Genomic DNA, 19,148 nt, shown 5'->3' with positions numbered 1-19,148 from the left:
TTTCCAATTTATTGCACGTTTTCTCATCAATATGCTTAGTTACCTATTTAAAATATTGAATTACATTTTTGAGGCAGGATTTCCAACGAACAAAATCATGCCGAAGATCCCTAATCAACCTTTGCCTTTCCAAATGAAGGTAAATCCTGCCATTTAGTTTATCCAATAGTTTCCCTTCCACTGATGTGAGACTCACTGGCCTGTGGTTACTGGGCTTATCTCTGCAGAGCTTCTTGAGTAAAGGGATGATGTTCACTGTCCTCTAGTTATTGGTCCCTAATTCACAGCAGCATGGGATATATCTTATCTGGTCTGGGCATTTATCCACTGTTATTCATCCCAGGACACCCAGCATCTGCTCCTTCCTCACGCTAACATACTCTTTCTCAATGGGACGTGTATTGATCCCATTTGGTTACACGGTCTCTGACTCACATTTCCCACTTTCCTCAGGACCTGGTGAATCTGCCCCCTTCCACAACAGAGTTGGTGAGACATTACCACCCCCGTACCACTGTGGAACAGGCTCTTTCCCACGGGATCTCTTTAACCTGCTGCTTTGCTATCCTGCATTCATTGTCACTTAATTGATGGTATCATAGTCCCTGCTGCTGTGTGACCTCTGGCCAGTGTATCGCTGATCTTGGCTCAACCGGTCCAAATGACAATGGTGTCTTCCCGAAAATAGTGCCATTTTGCTGTGTTCACATAAAACACTACACAGTACAGTCCCTTCAGCACACAGCATTGTGCCGACTTTTTAACCTACTATAAGATCAATCTAACCTTCTCCTACAACATAGCTCTCCATTTTTCTATGATTGTTGTGCCTAAGAGTTTCTTATATGTCCCTAATGCATCTGGTTCTACCACCACTACATGCACCCAGCACTCTGTGTAAAAGATTATCTCTGACATCCCCCCCACCCTATACTTTCCTACTAATAGCTTGAAATTAGGTCCCCTGGCATTAGCTAATTCTGCCCTAGGAAAATATCTCTGGCTGTCCACTCGATTCATGCCTCTTATTATCTAGTACACCTCTATCAAGTCACCTCCCATTCTCCTTTGCTCCAAAGAGAAAAGTCCTAGCTCGGTCAACTTATCCTCCTAAGGCAGCGGTCCCCAACCACCGGGCTGAGGACCGGTACCGGGCCGCAAAGCATGTGCTACCGCGCCGTGAGGAAACAATGTGAGTCAGCTGCACCTTTCCTCATTCCCTGTCACGCACTGTTGAACTTGAACACAGGGTTGCCAACTGTCCCGTATTTGCCGAGACATCCCGTATATTGGGCTAAATTTGTTTGTCCCATACCGGACCGCCCTTGTCCCGTATTTCCCCCACTAAGGTAGAGCGTTCCTATGAAGCCTTTCGTGCCGAAGTGGCGTGAAGCGAAGAAGCAATTACCATTAATTTATATGGAAAAAAATTTTGAGTGTTCCCAGACCCAAAAAATAACCTAACAAATTATACCAAATAACACATAAAACCGAAAATAAGTAACACATATGACCAAAAATAAGTAACACTAACATATAGTAAAAGCAGGAATTATATGATAAAAACACAGCCTATATAAAGTAGAAACTAAGTATGTACAGTATAGTCAGGAAGATGAAGGCAAAACCGATTTGTGGGGGAAAAAATCGGCTCGTACACATATGCGCACACAGGTGCCCACGCAAGGCTTCATGGTCATGGTAGTCTTTCCTGGGGTAAAGTGTCCCGTGATTTGACTGCTACTTTTGTCCCTTATTTGGGAGTGAGAAAGTTGGCAACCTTAACTGTAAAAGACATGTTGAGGTGAGTTTAACCCTACTTGAACACCCACCAGTCCCCAGTCGGCCGGTCCGCAAGAATATTGTCAACCTAATTATTTTCTATCAAAATCAGCTTCCAAATTTTGCTACTCCGTCATTTCTTGCTATACCCCGTTCCTCATTATACGTTCTTACCCCTACCACTGTCCAGAGCCCCTAACTCTGCCCTATGTTGTCCCATCTCTAGTTTCTGACCTTCCTCCATTGAACATCCAACTAAAGGTTGGAATATTGAAATGAGCAGGGAATAAGGAGGTTAACTACCAATGTCATTCTTCCTTGGCCAGAGATTTGAGAGATGAAGAACATGTCAGACATAACTGCAGTCAGCTCATTTTCTTCAGTCTGTAGAAAGTCATGCAGGAAGTGCATGGGAAACCTCTTCACCCACAGAGGGGTGACTGGCACCCAACACCATAGGGAGAACAAAAGGTGAACAGCAGGGATGTTGAAAAGAACTGTCGTTGAACAAACACAGACAGGAAGCAACAGGGCTGAGTTAACTCCCTAAATGTACAATGGGTGTGTTGTAGATTCACTAAGTAGAGACAGAGATTAAAATATAACTAATTTATTCATCACAGATCCCAAACCTTAAACTCCAGTCCCAGTAAAGGTGAACACCAGCAGAGGAGACTCCTCCCATGCCCAGTGTCCAGGGTGCAGAACTGGGTGTGATGAGCAGCAGCAGTAATTACAGAGTTCAAAACAGCAGTCACTTTTGAAATTGCTTCTGAATTCAGCAACTGTGATGGTTAAATATTCAGCAGGCAGGATACTTAAACTTTTTCCCTAGTGTGAACTCGATAGTGCGCCACAAGGTGGGATGACCGAGTGAATCCTTTCCCACATTCGGAACAGATAAACGGCCTCTCTCCAGTATGAACTCGCTGATGTACCTTCAGTTGCGATGACTGAGTGAACCCCTTCCCACATTCAGAGCAGGTGAATGGTCTCTCCCCAGTGTGAACTCGCTGATGTATCTTCAGCTGAGATGAAAGAATGAATCCCTTCCCACAGTCTGAGCAGGTGAACGGTCTCTCACCAGTGTGAACTCGCTGGTGTATCTTCAGCTGCGATGACTGAATGAATCCCTTCCCACAGTCTGAGCAGGTGAATGGTTTCTCCCCAGTGTGAAGTGCTTGGTGTGCCAGTAGGTGAGATGACCGGATGAATCCCTTCCCACATTCAGAGCAGGTGAATGGCCTTTCTCCAGTGTGAACTCGCTGATGTTCCCTCAGTTGAGATAACTGAGTGAATCTCTTCCCACAGTCTGAGCAGGTGAATGGTTTCTCTCCAGTGTGAACTCGCTGGTGTGTCAGAAGGTGAGATGACCGAATGAATCCCTTCCCACATTCAGAGCAGGTGAACGGCCTCTCTCCAGTGTGAACTCGCTGATGTTCCTTCAGCTGAGCTGACAGAGTGAATCCCTTCCCACAGTCTGAGCAGATGAATGGTTTCTCCCCAGTGTGAACTCGTTGGTGTGCCAGTAGGTGAGATAATTGAGGAAACCCCTTCCCACATTCAGAGCAGGTGAATGGGCTTTCCCCAGTGTGAACTGACTGGTGTGCTAGTAGGTGGGATGACCGAGTGAATCCCTTCCCACAGTTTGAGCAGGTGAACGGCCTCTCTCCAGTGTGAACTCGCTGATGTAGCTTCAGTTCAGATGACTGAGTGAAACCCTTCCCACAGTCTGAGCAGGTGAATGGTTTCTCCCCAGTGTGAATTAACTGGTGCGTCTGTAGGTGGCATAACTGAGTGAATCCCTTCCCACACACAGTACACGTGAACGGCCTCTCTCCTGTGTGAACTCGCCTGTGTTTCTGTAGGTGGGATGACTGAGTGAATCCCTTCCCACAGTCTGAGCAGGTGAATGGCCTCTCCCCAGTGTGAACTCGCTGATGTAGCTTCAGTTCAGATGACTGAATGAATCCCTTCCCACAGTCTGAGCAGGTGAATGGCCTCTCCCCAGTGTGAATTAACTGGTGTGTCTGTAGGTGGCATAACTTAGTGAATCCCTTCCCACACACGGAACAGGTGAACGGCCTCGTTCCTGTGTGAATTCGCTGATGTATTTGCAGGTGAGATGACTGAGTGAATCCCTTCTCACAGTCTGAGCAGGCGAAAATACTCTCCCCAGAGTGAACTTGCTGGTGTACCTTCAGTTCAGATGACCGAGTGAATCCCTTCCCACAGTCTGAGCAGGTGAACAACATCTCCTGAGTGTGAACTGACTTGTGTGTCAGCAGACCAGCTGAAAGAATAAATCTCTTCCCATCTGTGGAGGAGAATCTCTCTGAGTGAATCTCTTCCCACACATGGAGCAAGTGAACAGTCTCTCCCTGCTTGAATTTTCTGAGATATCTCCAGCTTGGATGACAAAGAATTGCTTCCCGTCGTCAGAGCAGGTGAACTGTCTCACTGTGGTGTGAACTTGCTGATGTATCTTCAAGCTGGATCACTCAGTGGATCCCCTCCCACACACAAGACAGGTAAACAGCCTCTTCCCACTGTGAACTCACTGGTGTGTCTGCAGGTCGGCTGAGTGAGTGAATCCCTTCCCACACTGAGAAAAGGAGAATGATATCTCCCTGTGGTCAGTTCTCTGGCAATTCAGAAGTCAGACATAGTGAATCCCTGTGTAGTTTAAAAACTGATCTCCAGTGAACAAATGCTAGTGTGTTGTTAGCAGCCTGTTTCCATTGGATTTCACTGAGTTAGAACAGAAAACTTCAGTTCAGACACAAAGCTCGTTTTCAATGCAATGAGACACTCCTTCATCTTCAAGGACCAACAACAGATATATTGGCATTACAAAGGATATATCTGGACACTCCTTAAATATCTGGACTGAGAGAGCAAATCTGACATGTTGTTGTGTTTGAGATCCCCACACACAAATTCTTTGCCATTTTAACCTGTAAAAAGATTTTCAAAAGACATCAATGGGTGAATGACAACATTTCAGATAAGATCATTTTAATCATTACGGTGAGGTCTGACATTACACTGTTACAGCAGGGTTCAAACCAAGTTGGAGGAACAACTCCTCGTCTTCTTACTGGGACTGACGATCAAATTCTCTGACCGTTTTCCTGTCTATATTGGAATGGCCCATTACTTTCTGTCTTCGATCTGTGACTTGGCTCAATTTGTCTCTCTCCAATACAGGCCGACCTTCTATAATCCGGCACCATAGTGAAAATGCTGAATTACAGAAGGATCACATGAAGCAATAGCTAACCGCCTCATCATACCTTCAAAATATCAAAGGATTCAAAGGTTCATGTAATGTCAGAGAAATGTACACAATATACACCCTGAAATGCTTTTTCTTCGCAACCATCTACGAAAACAGAGGAGTGCCCCAAAGAATGAATGACAGTTAAATGTTAGAACCCCAAAGTCCTCCCCCACTCCCCTCCCTCCCACACGTAAAGCGGCAGCAAACAACAACCCCCCCTCCCCATCGGCAAAAAATAAAGCGTACCCACTTCCAGCACTCAAGCGTGAGCTAAGCGACAGCAAAGACACAGACTTGCAGTTACCCCAAAGACTACACTGCACTCGCAGTTACTGAGGAAATGCTCGTCAGTTTCTCTTCCTCCGCTGAGTAATATGCTTAAGTTCAGCGGGTCACCACGTCTGGTCTAAGGTCGTAGGCAGAAGAGAATGGAGCACCGGCCGAGTGACACCGGAGGGCAGTGCGCGACTGCCGGCAGGCGGGCGAGAAGGTGGACCGACCCAGCATGCGCCAGCTCTCCCGCCGCTGGCAGGTGAGACAGGCGGGTACTGGGTGGCCACGCCTCACACAAATGATATTAATAAATGCAGGAAAACAAGCAGGGATCGCCTGTCTGTGCTTACAAGAGCGCGTCAACACGTGAACAGATCTAGCGCAACCAGAACAATGCGCAGCAGATTGGTACGGTGGCCCAGAAAATTTGAAATTACAGTTGTGCGGAAAATTTGAAATCAGTGCGGATTATCGAAGGAACCGATTACAGGTAGTTGGATTAGTGAAGGTCGACCTGTAGTATCATTTCAAATTCTATGATGTTCTAAAGCACAAAGGGGCAAAGCCTTCAATCGTTGCTCATATGAACACTCATTTCATTCCTAAAATCATTTTTGTGAACCCTCTCCAATGTCAACACACTGCTTTCTAAACAAGGGGCCAAAAACTGCTCACAATACTACAAATGAGGCCCACCAGTGCTTATAAAGCCTCAGCATTACATCTTTGCTTTTATAATCTAGTCCTCTTGAAACGAACGCTAACATTGCATTCACCTTCCTCACCACCAACTCAACCTGCAAATCTAGAGAATACTGCATGAGAATCCCTTTGCACCTTAGATTTTTGAATTTTCTCCACATTCAGAAAATAGTCTATGATTTTATTTCTTCTTCCAAAGTGCATGCCCATATGCTTCCCGACAACGTATTCCACCTGCCCACCTCTTTGCCCCCCTTATTCTCCTAATCTGTATGTCTTTCTGCAGCCTCTCTGCTTCCTCAACACTACCCACCCCTCCATCTATCTATATTTGCCCATAAAGCAATCAATTTCATAATCTAAGTACAATATAAAAAGCAGTCCTAACACACACCCCCGTGGAACACCCCTAGTCACCGGCAGCCAATCTGAAAAGGATCCCTTTATTCCCACACTTTGCCTCCTGCCAATCAGCCAGTACTCTATTCATGGAACACACACACAAAATACCGGAGGAACAGCAAAGCAGGCCAGCATCTATGGAAAGACTAAACCATCTACATTCTGAGCCAAGACCCTTCATCTGGGCTGGAAAGGAAGCGGAGAAGTCACGATAAGGTAGCAGGAGAGGGGGAGGATGAAATACAACGTGGCAAATGATAGGTAAAACCAGGAGAGGGGGAGGGGATGAAGTAAAGAGCTGGGAAGTTGACTCATGAAAGAGATAAATGGCTGGAGAGAGCCTGATACAAGAGGACAGAAGCCTATGGAAGAAAGGGAAAGGGGAGGAGCACCAGAGGGAGATGACGGGAGGGTAAGAAGAGAAGGTATAAGAGGGAATGGTGAAGGAGAGGGGGAGGGCAATTACCACAAGTTCGAGAAATCAATGCTCACGCCATCAGGTTGGAGGCTACCGAGACAGAATATGTGTGGCAGTACAGGTGGCCATAGAGGGACATATTGGAATGGGAATGGGAAGTAGAATTGAAATGGGCAGCTACTGGGAAGTCCAGCTTTTTGTGGCGGATGGCGTGAAGGTGCTTGACAAACTGATCTCCCAGTCTGCAGCGGGTCTCACTGATATCCATGCTAGCATCTTTCCTGTAATACCATGGGCTCTCAACTGGTTTAGCAGCCTCATGAGTGTCACCTTGTCAAAGGCCTTCTGAAAATCCAAGTACACAACATCCACCGATTCTCCTTTGTCTGTCCTGCTTGTTATTTCTTCAAAGAATTCTAATTGATTTGTCAGGCAAAAATTCCCCTTAAGGAAATCATGCCTATCTTAGCCTGTTTTATCATGTGCCTCCAAGTACCCTGAGACCTCATCCTTAACAATTGACTCCAACATCTTCTCAATCATTGAGGTCAGACTAACTGGCCTATAATTTCCTTTCTTCTGCCTACCTCCCTTCTTAAAGAGCGGAGTGCCACTTAACCATGCCAGAACCAATTGGTTCTTGAAAGATCATTGTTAATGCCTCCACAACCTCATCAGTTATCCCTTTCAGAACCCTGGGGTGTAGTACATCAGGCCCAGGTGACTTATATACCATCGTACGCTTCAGTTTCCTAAGCATCATCTCCTTAGCAATAGCAACAGCACTCACTTCTGCCCCTTGACGCTCTCAAACCTCCAGCATAATACTAGTGTCTTCCACAGTGAATACCGACACAAAATACTTGTTCAGTCCATCTTTCCATTTCCTTGTCCCCCGTCACTATCTCTCCAGCATCATTTTCCAGTGGTCCAGAATCTAACCTTGCCTCTCTTTTACTCTTTATATATCTGAAAAAGCTTTGAATATATTTTTGATATTATTGACTAGCTTACCTTCATATTTCATCTTACCCTCTTCCTTATGGTATTTTATCTGCCTTCTCTTATTCTTAAAAAAATGTCCCAATCCCCTAACTTCCAACTAGTTTTGTTATATTATATGCCTTCTCTTTTGATTTTATGAGGTCCTTGACTTCCCTTGTGAGCCATGGTTGCATCACCCTGCCTTTAGAATACTTCCTCTTCCTTTGGGATGTATCTATCCTGTGTCCTTCAAATTGATTCCAGAAAATCCAGCCATTGCTGCTCTGCCATCATCCCTGCTAGTGTCCCCTTTCTATCAACTTTGGCTGGCTCCTCTCTCAAGTCTCTGTAATTCCACTTATTCCACTGCAATATTGGATCTACTGCAATTTGCCTATCACCACAATAGGTCTATAGCAGACACAATCTCAACGGCTCTTCACAAAGCCCTAGACGGCTCTTCACAAAGCCCTAGATCTCCTGGATAATACAAACACCTATGTCATTATGCTGTTCGTTGATTATAGCTCAGCATTTAACGCCATCATTCCAGCAATTCTGATCAATAAGCTACAGAATCTGGGCCTCTGTACCTCTCTCTGCAATTGGATCCTTAACTTCCTAACCAGAAGACCACATCTACAGATTGGTAATTATATCTCCTCCTCACTGATGACTAACACTGGTGCACTTCAAGGATGTGTGCTGCTCTACTCTCACTATACCTATGACTGTGTGGCTAGGTATAGCTCAAATGCTATCTATAAATTTGCTGATGATAAAACCATTGTTGGTAGAATCTCAGATGGTGACGAGAGGGCGTACAGGAGCGAGATATATAAGTGGTGTCGCAGCAACAACCTCGCACTCAGTGTCAGTAAGATGAAAGAGCTGATTACATCAACCAATCCTCATAGATGGATCAGAAGTGGAGAGAGTGAGCAATTTCAAGTTCCTGGGTGTCAAGATCTCTGAGGATCTAACCTGGTCCCAACAGATTGATGCAGCTATAAAGATGGCAAGACAGCAGCTATATTTCATTAGGAGTTTGAGGAAATTTGGTTCGGCATCTAAAACACTTGAAAACACTTACAGATGTGCCATGGAGAGCATTCTGACAGGCTGCATCACAGTCTGGTATTGGGGGAGGGGGTGCTACTGCGAAAAAAGAAACTACAAAAAAGCTGTAAAATTAGTCAGCTCCATCTTGGGTACTAGCTTCCAAGACCTGAAAAGAGCGGTGCCTCAGAAAGGCATCATCCATTATCAAGGACTGCCATAACCCAGGACATGTCCTCTCCTCATTGTTACCATCAGGAAGGAGGTACAGAAGCCTGAAGGCACACATTCAACAATTCAGGAACAGCTTCTCCCGCTCTGCCATCCGATTCCCAAATAGACATTGAACCCATGCACACGACCTCACTTTTTAAAATATTATTTCTGTTCTTGACACTATTTTTAATTTAACTAATTAATATACATATATTTACTGTAATTGATTTATTTTTTCCCTATATTATGTATTGCATTGTACTGCTGTGCTAAGTTAACAAATTTCACAACATATGCCAGTGATATTAATCCTGATTCTGATACATCTGACTTTTGCTTCTCCCTCTCAAATTGCAGGGCGAATTCTATTGTATTATGATCACTGTTTCCTGAAGGTTCCTTCACCTTAAGCTCCCTGATCATATCCAGTTCATTACTCACACCCAATCCAGAAATGCTGATCTCCTAGTGGGTACAACCATGTGCTGTTCCAAAAACCCTTCTCATAGGCATTCCATAAATTCTCTCTTAGAACCCAGCATCAACTTAATTTTCCCAATCTATCTGCAGATTAAAATTCACTATAACTAACGTAACATTGGCATGATTTTTCTCTCTCCCATTGTAATTTATAGACCACATCCTGGCTACTGATCGGAGGCCTGAAAATAACTTCCATCAAAATCTTTGTAAGCTTGCAGTTTCTTAACTCTACTCACGAGGATTTTATATCTTCTGATCCTATGTCATCTCTTTCAAAAGATTTGATCTCATTTTTAAACCAGCAGGGCCACTCCTCCTCCTCTTCTTAAATACCTGTCCTTTTGATACACTGCGTTTCTTGGATATTAAGCTCCCATTACAATCATCTTTCAGCAATGACTACGTCATATCTGCCAACCACCAACTGTGTTACAAGATCATCTATCTTATTTCATATACTGTGTGCATTCAAATATAACACCTTCATTCCTGCATTTATCTCCCTTTACAATTTTGTCCCCGCTTATACTGCAACCCATTGCACTGTCTGTAGTTTTGCCATATCATCCACCTGTCTTTCCTGACTGATGGCAATGCCAATGAATGTGAAGGGTTGTAGTCCTTCTCACTGAAGTGTGGCACTTTTGTGATGTGAAAGCTACAGGTTACTTATTTCCCAGGATAAGGGTGTTTGATACTATGCACACAAAAAGACTGGTACAAAACTTGCACTGGCAGGTAGAAGGGACAGAACAAGAAAAGGGATAACGAACGTGATGTTCTCAAAAACTAACGCTGATGGAAGGATTATATATATAATTTTTTCCCCCGTGGAACACTAATTAACATTTTCATTAACTGGAAAGTAGACTCTTCACTGATATTATTTTTGTTCCGAGTTCCTATCTTTGGATTTAGAAAGCCGAAACTCAGCTGAGAGATCCATCCGCTCCCAATCATACCCTAGGGATTTGCGGTGGGGGGGGGGAACGTTGCCAGTGTCACCAATGGCTGCCTTCATACCCAGAATACCCCACGAAACAGATACCCGTCTATCCGCCTCGGTTGTAGTGATGCGCATGCGCGGCAGAAATCGCGCAAACACTTTTGTTCATCAGGAGAAAATTCCCTGGACCCGGATCGTGGGTCTGAGAGGGAAGTGATAGACCGGGACTGCCCGGGGTTTGTGGGATCACAGATTGTGAGGAGGTCACAGTAATTGTTCTTCTGTCGGGGAGGGAAACCGATGCTGATGAAAACCCTGTCCTACCTGCTGCCGGTTCTTCCACGCTTTTAGCCCATTGAGCGCATGCGCAATTTCCCGGCCCGAGCTGTGACCCCCTGCGCCTGCGCATTTGATCAACTGGTCCCCACGTGAATTCTGTGGCGCGGAGGTTCCTGGGTAAACTTAATTGCTGTGACGTTGCCCTGGTGATTGTTTCCACGGAGATGGTTTGCTCTTGCCTGCTTCAGGGTAGTTTTTGCAAGAGGGGTGACCCGAGCCATTATCAATACTCTTCAGAGATTGCTTGCCTGGCGTCAGTGGTCGCATAACCAGGACCTTGTGATATGCACCAGCTGCGCATATGACCATCCACCCACCACCTGCTCCCAGTGCTTCCCGTGGCTCTAATCGGGGGATTAAGCATCTGTTACTCTGGCCGAAGGGTGACCTGCAGCTATCGGAGGGAAGGAGCGCCTTGCACCTCCTTTGGTGGAGACGTATCTCTACTTCTCCATCAAAACCAGGCTTCCGCGGTGTGTTCAAGCACCGGCTCCACGCCACATGCCACAAAGGCAGTCCATACTTTTATGTAGAACACTCAGCACTAAGCTGGCACAGATAGTATACTCAATGTCAACAGAAACAAGAGATTCTGCATTTGTAGGAAATATAGAGCAGCACACACGAAGTGCTGCTGTAACTCAGCAGGTCAGGCAGCATCTAAGCAGAGGAATAAACAGACCAGACATGGAGAAGGATCTGTGCCCGAAACGTTGACTATTCCTCACCATAGATGCTGCCTGACCTACGGGTTTCTCTAGCATTTTGCAGAAATAACCAACATTTTTTCAGTCAATCAGTTTCCAAATGTTGCTGATCTTTCATTCGTACCCAAATCCTTCTGGTCTGATTTCCTTCTCACCAATAAACTCTGGCGCCCATCTCTTTCTGGGGCTCCAAAGCCCTGCGTCATCCTGTACCCTCTTTGGTTTCTGACCCTGCTCCATCAAATATTTGCCTACCAATCTGCTCTCATGCTTTAGAGGTGAGCGTTGTATTGAAACAACAAGCTGTGTGGGATACAGCCCTTTGAAGTCAGTGAAAATGAACCAAAATTCGGTTAAGAGCATGGAAGAAGGAGTTTAACCACTCTTGACATTCTTATTTGGCCGAAAGCCATGAGGAATGCCTGGGACAAAACACAGAGAACTCATTGTCTTATTCAGTCTGCAGAAAGTCGGGACGGAAGTCTCATCACTCACAGAATAGTGACCATTGCAATCTGTTATCACGGAGAGCGACAGGTTCAAAGTTCAAAGTAAATTTATTATCAAAGTATATATATGTCACCATCTCCAACCCCGAGATTCATTTTCTTCCAGGCATACTCAGTAAGTCCATGATAGGATAATAATCACAATAGAATCAATGAGAAGACTGCAGCAACGTGGGCATTCATCCAGTATGCAAAAGACACAAACTGTACAAATAGAGAAAGAAACAATCATAATGAATAAATAAACAACAAATATTACAGACATGAGATGGAGTCCTTGAAAGTGAATCCATAGTTTGTGGGAACATTTCAATGATAGGGCGAGTGAAGTTATTCTCATTGGTTAGGAAGATGATTGTTGTGGGGTAATAACTATTCCTCACCCAGATGGTGCGAGTCGTGAAGCTCCTATACCTTCTTCCCGATGGCAGCAGCGAGAATAAAACATGTTCCGGGTGGTGGGGGTCCCTGACGATGAGTGCTGCTTTGTTGGGGCATCATTTCCACGTAGATGTGCTCTGGGTGGGGAGGGCTTTACCCATGATGGACTGGGCTGCATCCACTACTTTTTGTAGAGTTTTCTGTTCAAGGCCATTGGTGTTTCCGTACCAGTTTATGATGCCGTCAGTCAATATATTCTCCATTGCACATCTATAGAAGTTTGTCAAAATTTTAGATGTCATGTTGAATCTACGTAAATTCCTAACAAAGTAGGGGCCTTGACGTGCCTTCATTGCAAATGCACTTGTGTGCTGGGCCCAGGACAGATACTCTGAAATAGTAACACAGAGGAATTTAAAGTTGGCGACTCTCTCCACTGCTGATCCTCCGACGAGGACTGGCTTGTGGAACTCTTGTTTCCTCCTTCTGGTCAATAGTCAGCTCCTTGGTCTTGCTGATTTTGGGTAAGAGGTTGTTATTATGGCACCACTCTGCTACATTTTCAATCTCCTTCCTATATTTACCCTTGCAGTTTCTTAACTCTACCCGCAGGGACTCTGCATATTCCAATCCTATGTAACCTATCTAACGACTTGATTTTATTCTTACCAACAGAGCCATCCCACCCTCTCTGCCTTCTTGCCTTTCCTTTTGACACAACGTACTCTTGGATGTTAGTCTCCCAAAGATGATCTTTCAGCCACGACTTGGCGATTCCCAGATCATAACTGCAATCTCTAGTAGTGCCAAAAGATAATCTACCTTATTCTGCGTTCTTTGTGCATTCAAATATAAAACCTTCAGTTCTGTATTCATCACCCTTTTCGATTTTTCCCCCCTGTTTCACTTCAAGTTATCCCACTGACTGCGATTTTACCCAATCGTATGTGAGTCCTTGCTCAGTCTCACTGCACACTGCACTATACCAACTTCCCCATCCTCAGTCCCATTACTGGTTCCCATCCACCTTCCAAATTAGTTTAAATCCTCGCCAACTGCTCTAGCAAACTGCCCACGAGAATATTGATCTCTCTCGGGTTCAAGTGTAATCTGTCCTTTTTATACAGCTCAAAACTTCCCCAGAAGAGATCCCAATGCACTGGAAACCTGAAACCCTGGCCCCCCTGCGATAATTTCTCAGCCACGTCAAATCATCTCAAGCTCACTGGCAGGTGGCAGAGGCAGAAATCCAGGGACAGGACTGAGGGGCTTAGTGGTCACCCTCTGTTTTTCAGGCTCCTGTAAATGAGGATGAGAGTTTGTACAGATTGATGGGCAGAATGGCCTATCCTGAGGAAAGGTTCAGGTTGTGTATGAGGTAATTTATCCTGACCCACTCCTCCCTTCAGATTTCCTGACCCTGCCTGGATTTACTAAGGAAGGCAAATGCCATGTTAGTATTCATTTCAAGAGGACTAGAATATAACAGCGAGGATGTAACGCTGAGGCTTTGTAAGGCATTAGTTAGATTGCACCTGCAGTAATGTGAGCCGTTTTGACGCCTCTTATCCAAGCAATGACGTGCTGGCATTGGAGAAGGTCCAGAGGAAGTTCCCAAGGGTAACTCTAGGAGTGAAGGGATTATCATATGAGCTGTTTCTGATGGCTTCAGCCTTGTACTCGCCAGAGTTTAGAAAAGTGAGGGGGGAATCTCATTGAAACCGGTCAAATATTTAAAGGCCTGGATAGAGTGGATGTGGAGAGGATGTTCCCTTAGTGGGGGAGTTTAGGACCAGAAGGCTTAGCCTCAGGATGAAGGAACGTCCATTCAGATGAGATCATAAGACCATAAGACAAAGGAGCAGAAGTCGGCCATTCGGCCCACCGAGTCTGCTCCGCCATTTTATCATGAGCTGATCTGTTCTCCCATTTGGTCCCACTCCCCCGCCTTCTCACCATAACCTTTGATGCCCTGGCTAAGATGAGGATTCTTTAGCCAGAGGGTGGAGAATCTGTGGAATTTATTGCCACAAACACTTGTGGAGTCCGAGTCATTAGGTATATTTAAAGCGGATGTTGAGAGATTGCTGATTAATCAAGGTGTCAAAGGCAGGAGAATGGGGTTACGATGGATAATAAGGCAGCCATGTTGAAATGGTGAAACACACTTGATGAGTTGAATGGCCTGTATTTCTCTATGACCTTGATAGTAATAAATTTCAAATGTGGTGGTGTAAATGTTAAACAGCTCTCATGTGATATTTAGTGCCAAGAAACAGGATGTGTTCTATAAGAATGAAAAGAGAGCACCATTCTATTACAAGTACAGGAAACCATGATGATCATGGTTTGTTTGAAGCGACAGGGCAAGTTGAGAAAGCGGTTCAAGATACCTATAGGATCTAGCCTTCAGAAATAGAGACAAGGATTTTATCAAAATGTTTCTTTGGAAAAGTGGATAAACTAAATTCGGTTGTTTTCATGAACAAAAGAGATTCTGCAGATGCTGAAAATCCAGAGCAACACACAAAATGCTGGAGAAGCTCAGCAGGTCAGGCAGCATCTATGGAGGGGAATAAACAGTCAACAGTTTGGGGTGAAACCCTAACCCAATTTCACTAGCCTAACTAAAACAGTCGCCTTAAAGATGCCAAATATGAAATTTCCCAATTTTGTCTGCACTGTCTGTCCCTGCAGAACTTTTATTCCAATTACTGTGTGCCTTCACATAACATGTTTATCAGTATTTGGGTTTCTATCAGCAGTCCCTCCCCAATAGCTAGTCACTCGAACAGAGCATTAACCCTTTGCTTGTTTCTGTCCTTCCACTATAAAGTGTTAACTACACAAGGTCTCAGCTCTCCCCTGGTGGAGAGGCTCCATCATTCTGACTGCCAGGAGACCCTGTACCTACCCGCACCCATTAACTTGCCCCTGCTGTCAATCATTGTTTTCACTATTCTTTCTACCTCAGCCTGGGGCACTGGGCTCAGCTTCCTTATTAGAAGAGGCTTCCTTCTCATCACGATGATGTTTCCATACAGCATAAATGGTTTCGTGGGCTTATCATCGGTCTTTGCCTTTTTCACTCCTGGTATCAACAGGGTCTGAAACATCTCTCTGCAGGCCAGGTGGAGGTTACAGCCTGTGCTACTTTTACTTCCACCCATACCTCCCTTTGACCTCAAAACCCTTTGCTTTCCATCAGCGAGGTGTTACACTGAGAAGATGCTTCTGGGAGACACGGCCCACACACTCTGCCTTGGTATAACTGATAATGGTGGATGCAATAAACTCCTGTATGATCAGGCCATCATAATTCCCTCAACTGAGGTGTGCCCTGTTTTTCCTAGTCTACTGTGGAAGGGTAAACCCTCAAAAGAGCATGTCAGTCTCACACAAAGAAGTCTATAGGCTCCCCATTTTCATTTCATATCTAATTGTTAAGAATATCCTATATAGAAAGAGAAAGAAAGTTGTTAATCTCCTCCATAGTTAGATGCACCCTTAACCCACAATCAAGTTAACCACGTATTGTGGGGTTTCCCCAGTCTTTTGCATATATTTATCCCACATTGCCCCATTCTCTTCAGACTTTCATGTTCTGTTCACTCTTTCCTCGAGTACCATTTGTTCACCATCCAGGGCAATTGTTGTTTTATGACTATGGAACATCACCGGGCAGATGAATACTGTCAGATTCTCATGCGTGAAACTCCACACGTGCGCTGTTGGCGGTGGTCCTGATGACCATCGCAACACCGTTTCAGGATCAGAGCAAATATTGCTATCCCACCTTTTGGAGTCCCAACCCTTAGCCATTAGCTCCTTATTTTGATGAGATCCAGACCCTCATCTGTCAGCCTTCCCAAAGCCTCCTGACAAGCGAGCGTGCTTTTGCTGGGTTTTGGCTTTGTTGTTCTGTTCATTGTTGACTTAGCCAGTTCACTCAAGACAACCTTCTGCCTTTCTAGAGTTACCACAGTAAAGGTGGTAAATATGTTCTATGTATTTTTACCTAGCGAATAACAAGATCCAAACCTCCTTGCTTTCCTTCTGTTTAGCAAGCCCTAACTTATTAAAAACTTGCTACTATACCAGGGACGTCACCATGACTGCCCTCCATCCACGTTCTCCAGTAGGCAGGACTAAGTTCATATATGGGAGGTCATACTCACATAATATGTTGGCCTTCACTCCAAAGCCATGAGTGTTGTCCAACTTAAACTTAGTCCTGCCTGGGGGCATGCCCAATTGTTTGCAGAACATTCTGCTGAATACTGTTGACTACACTAATTGTGTAATAAAAATCTTTTAAAGTGGTTTCTTGTTCCTTTCTGATTCAGCAGCAAGGGGTATCTGCAAACAAAGGTGATACTATACATGTGTTAAACCCTATAAGAAATTACTTTATGAGAGTTATATGGACAATGAAATACAGAAAGAAAGAAAAATAGTTAATGAAGTAGTAAAAAAGTCAAAATAATACTTGCTATCGATCACTAAACCATGCCAAATGTGTGGCGAGAAAGGCACAACAGCACCTCTTTCACCTCAGATGGTTGAAGAAGTTTGGTATGGGCTTTCTATAGGGTTACAGTTGAGAGCATCCTGACTGGCTGCATCACTGCCTGGTATGGGAACTGTACTTCCCTTAATCACAGGACGCTGCAGAGAGTGGTGTGGACAGCCTGGCACATCTGTAGATGTGAACTTCCCACTATTCAGGACACTTACAGAGACAGGTGTGTAAAAAGGGCCCAAAGTCCTGACGAAGGGTCTTGGCCTGAAATGTCGACTGTACCTCTTCCTAGAGATGCTGCCTGGCCTGCTGCATTCACCAGCAACTTCGATGTGTGTTGCTTGAATTTCCAGCATCTGCAGAATTCCTGTTGTTTATGTATATAACCTAATCTTATGTATATATGGGCACACTCAACTGTTACTTGCATGCTGTGTTTTACAGTATTGCTTGTAGGTTTATATTTGTTGTGTTTTTTATGCTTATTGTGTTTTTAATGCTGCATCATTTTATTCTCCTTTACAGTCATGTATTGAAAAACAACAGTAAACAATCCTGAATCCTGGAATTTCTCTTGTTATCGTCCCTGGTATGACCGTTCCAAACGTAAGGAGAACGCCAGATGGAGGAGCTAAGTGCTCAGGGTACATCTGTAAAGGGAAATATACAGTCGTGGTTTTGTGTTGAGACAATTCAATTGGACTGAAATTGGTAGAGGAGAGTGCAGAATGAGCTGCCAGCACAGGTGGTGTGTGCGAGCTCGATTTCAACGTTTAAGAGAAGTTTGGATAGGTATGTGGATGGAAGGCTATGGTCCAGTGCAGGACAATGGGAATAGGCAGATTTGGCATGAACTAGAGGGGCTGAAGGGCCTGTTTCTGTGCCGTACTTCTCTAGGACTCTATGACTCTATGTGATACAGCTGATATAAAGGAAGAGGGGAATATTCAGCAAGGAATCAGTGGATCCGGATGAGGAAAACTGATTGTCAGAGAGTTAAATGGGGGGAAGTGGAAATAGTGACAGAGGCTGGGGGTGATTGGTGGAGACAAACAAGAGCTGCCATTGATGGAGTCTTTTAGAAAAGGAAGGTGGAGTCTGGAAGCAAATGCAGCAGCTGCCTGATGCTCTCAATTCCTCCATTTGTTGCTTGCTTGGCTCCAAATTCCATCATCTGCACTCTCGTAGCTTCATTTGTCACAGGTACAGCTGGATGGAAATTGAACCTCACCTGCAATCGTTCACTAAGGCAAAGTTGAGACTTGGGAATCCTTAAGCGAGTAAGCTTATGAACTTCCCACAATTGTTAGGAAATTAATTTGTCACAGATCTGGATTTAGCACACACCATAAACTGCTTAATACTTTAAACTGGAGACACACAAAATCCAGCAAGTGTCTATGGAAGAGAATAAACAGTCCTCGTTTCAAGTCAAGTCAAGTCGCTTTTTATTGTCATTTTGACCATAAACTGCTGGTACAGTACACAGTAAAAATGAAACAACGTTCCTCCAGGACCATGATGCTACATGAAACAACTCAAAACTACACTAGACTAAGTGAGACAACACAAGGTTACACTAGACTATGTAAAACTACACTAGACTACAGACCTACACAGGACTACATAAAGTGCACAAAACAGTGCAGGCGGTATAATAAATAATAAACAAGACAATAGGCACAGCAGAGGACAAATTACAATGTAATAATAAATGATGTAGATGTCAGTTTAGACTCTGGGTATTAAGGAGTCTGATGGCTTGGAGGAAGAAACTGTTGCACCGTCTGGCCGTGAGCACCCAAATGCTTCAGTGCCTTTTGCCAGATGGCAGGAGGGAGAAGAGTTTGTATGAGGGGTGTGTGGGGTGGTTCACAATGCTGTTTGCTTTATGGGTGCAGCGTGTGGTGTAAATGTCTGTAATGGCGGGAAGAGAGACCCCGATGATCTTCTCAACTGACTTCACTATCCGCTGCAGGGTCTTGCGATCCAAGACAGTGCAATTCCCAAACCAGGCAGTGATGCAGCTGCTCAGGGTGCTCTCGATACATCCTTTGTAGAATGTGGTGAGGATGGGGGGTGGGAGATGGACTTTTCTCAGCCTTCGCAGAAAGTAGAGACGCTGCTGGACTTTCTTGGCTA

General features: G+C 44.6%; 1 protein-coding gene across 1 annotated transcript; it reads right to left on the bottom strand.

Moving 5' to 3' along the window:
- Positions 1-2,413: 2,413 nt before the first annotated feature.
- On the bottom strand, positions 2,414-10,901 carry LOC140191098 (uncharacterized). The gene is made up of 2 exons (XM_072248187.1): positions 10,873-10,901; positions 2,414-4,739 (listed from the first exon to the last, which is right to left on the bottom strand). Exon 2 carries the CDS (start codon positions 4,035-4,037, stop codon positions 2,601-2,603), a length of 1,437 nt encoding a protein of 478 aa, XP_072104288.1. The 5' UTR covers positions 4,038-4,739; positions 10,873-10,901; the 3' UTR covers positions 2,414-2,600.
- Positions 10,902-19,148: the final 8,247 nt, after the last annotated feature.

Source organism: Mobula birostris, chromosome 32 (genome assembly GCF_030028105.1).
Source record: "Mobula birostris isolate sMobBir1 chromosome 32, sMobBir1.hap1, whole genome shotgun sequence".
In the NCBI taxonomy this organism is placed as follows: Eukaryota; Metazoa; Chordata; class Chondrichthyes; order Myliobatiformes; family Myliobatidae; genus Mobula; species Mobula birostris.
Note: the sequence above shows the minus strand (reverse complement) of the source record. Positions and strands in the feature narration are given on the sequence as shown.